The sequence below is a fragment of the Monoraphidium neglectum genome (genome assembly GCF_000611645.1).
Source record: "Monoraphidium neglectum strain SAG 48.87 unplaced genomic scaffold scaffold02717, whole genome shotgun sequence".
Lineage (NCBI taxonomy): Eukaryota > Viridiplantae > Chlorophyta > Chlorophyceae > Sphaeropleales > Selenastraceae > Monoraphidium > Monoraphidium neglectum.
The window spans coordinates 7170-8706 of record NW_014010911.1 but is presented as its reverse complement, the minus strand read 5'-3'; the positions used below and the strand labels follow the sequence as shown (position 1 = coordinate 8706).

The window sequence follows — 1537 nt, the reverse complement described above, 5'->3', positions numbered from 1 at the left end:
GTGCAGTGCGGAGGGGGGGTAGGTGGGTGCGGGCTGAGCAGCGGCCTGTATAGCTGGCGTCGATACGACAGTCGGGCTGGTGCATTGTGTGATAAGCAACGGTCCTAAAATGGTGCCCGGCCGCTGCAAGAGGCACAGCGGCTGATTGCTCTGCGGGCCACACGCCGCCTGATGGGCCGCGCCCCTCGGTTCCATGCCAGCCCGGCGCCAGACCTGCTCCATGAAACGGTGCAGCCAGGCTGCTGTCGGTGCCAGCTGCAGCCGCGCCAGCGCCCACACCAGGTTTGCGAGCTGCTGCGGCCCCATGCACTCTATCTGCCGCGCCGCCTCCGCCACCAGCCGCCCCGCCCACGCGTGCGGCGGGCGGAAGCGCAGCAGAGCGAGCGAGTAGGCGGCGCAGGGCAGCGTCGGCGCGATCGGCGCGTCCAGGGCGCGGCGCGAATAGGACGCCATCCATGCGTCCAGCCAGGCGCGCGCCGGCTGCGCACGCAGCTTGGCGCAGGCCCACAGCAGCGTTGCCAGCTCCGTCTCCCTGCACGCCGGCATGACAGCCAGCGCGCGGCCAAGGGCGGCGCCCAGCCAGTCGCCCGGCGGCGCCGTGCCCATTGCTGCATGGGCCCACAGCGCATTGGCCAGGTCGGCCGGGCCCCACGACGACGCCACCGCCGCCCGCGTCGCCGCGTGCCATGCGCCCCAGAACGCCGGCCCCGGCGCCGCGCGCAGCGACGCGAGCGCCCAGAGCGTGCCGCTTGCGGCCTGCGGGGACGCGCCCGGCGCGCGCACCGCTGCGGCTGCGGCGGCCGCGTGCAGGAATGTAGGGCTGGGGGATCGACGCAGCTTGGCCAGGCCCCACAGCAGGTTGTAAACACCCAGGTCGGTCTGGCTGCCGAGACTGCGCGCAGCACCCTCCTCAAAGGCCGCCAGCCACCCGCCCGGCGGCCACTCCCCGCCGCCCGGCCCCGCCGCGTCCGCCTCCACTGTTGCAGCGGTGCTGATCGTGCCGAGCGCCCAGGCGGTGTTGGACAGCGCCTGCGGCCCAGCATCATCCAGCAGCCGCGCGGACAGCGCCAGAAGGGGCGCAAGATCGGTCAGGCGCAGCTGTGGCGGGGAGGGGGACGAGACGGCGGCCGCGACTGCCCAAAGAGCCATGGAGACGTCCTGGGCGCTCGCTGCGGGCGCAGGCGCTGCCGCAGCAGCGCCGATGGCCACAGCTCCCTCCTCGCCAGCCACTGCTGCAACGAGCAGTAGCACCTGCGGCGCCGGCGGCGCGAGGCCCATCTTGGCCAGAGCCCACAAGGCACTGGACGCATCACGAGGGGTGGGCCCCTGCTGCTGCTGCTGCTGCTGCTGCTGCTGCTGCTTCCGCCGTTGCTGATCAACAGCTGCGCCAGAGCCAACGGCCAGTGCTGCGCGCAGCAGCTGCTCCGCCAGCAGGGAGCGCGCAGCTTTGGCCTCGCGCGTCTTTGGGGGCTGCGGGGACAGGCGCGCCAACTGCATCAAGGCCGCCGCCGCATGGCAAGGCGCCAACACAAGTGGA

At 73.1% G+C, this 1537-nt stretch overlaps 1 protein-coding gene across 1 annotated transcript; it reads right to left on the bottom strand.

Annotated features, from left to right (window-relative positions):
* Window positions 1-104: 104 nt before the first annotated feature.
* On the bottom strand, window positions 105-1278 carry MNEG_11384 (hypothetical protein; the record flags this gene model as incomplete). Its single annotated transcript, XM_014040145.1, has 2 exons — window positions 105-123; window positions 311-1278. The coding sequence occupies 2 exons, from the start codon at window positions 1276-1278 to the stop codon at window positions 105-107; spliced, it is 987 nt and encodes a 328-aa protein (XP_013895599.1).
* Between the last annotated feature and the right edge of the window lie 259 nt (window positions 1279-1537).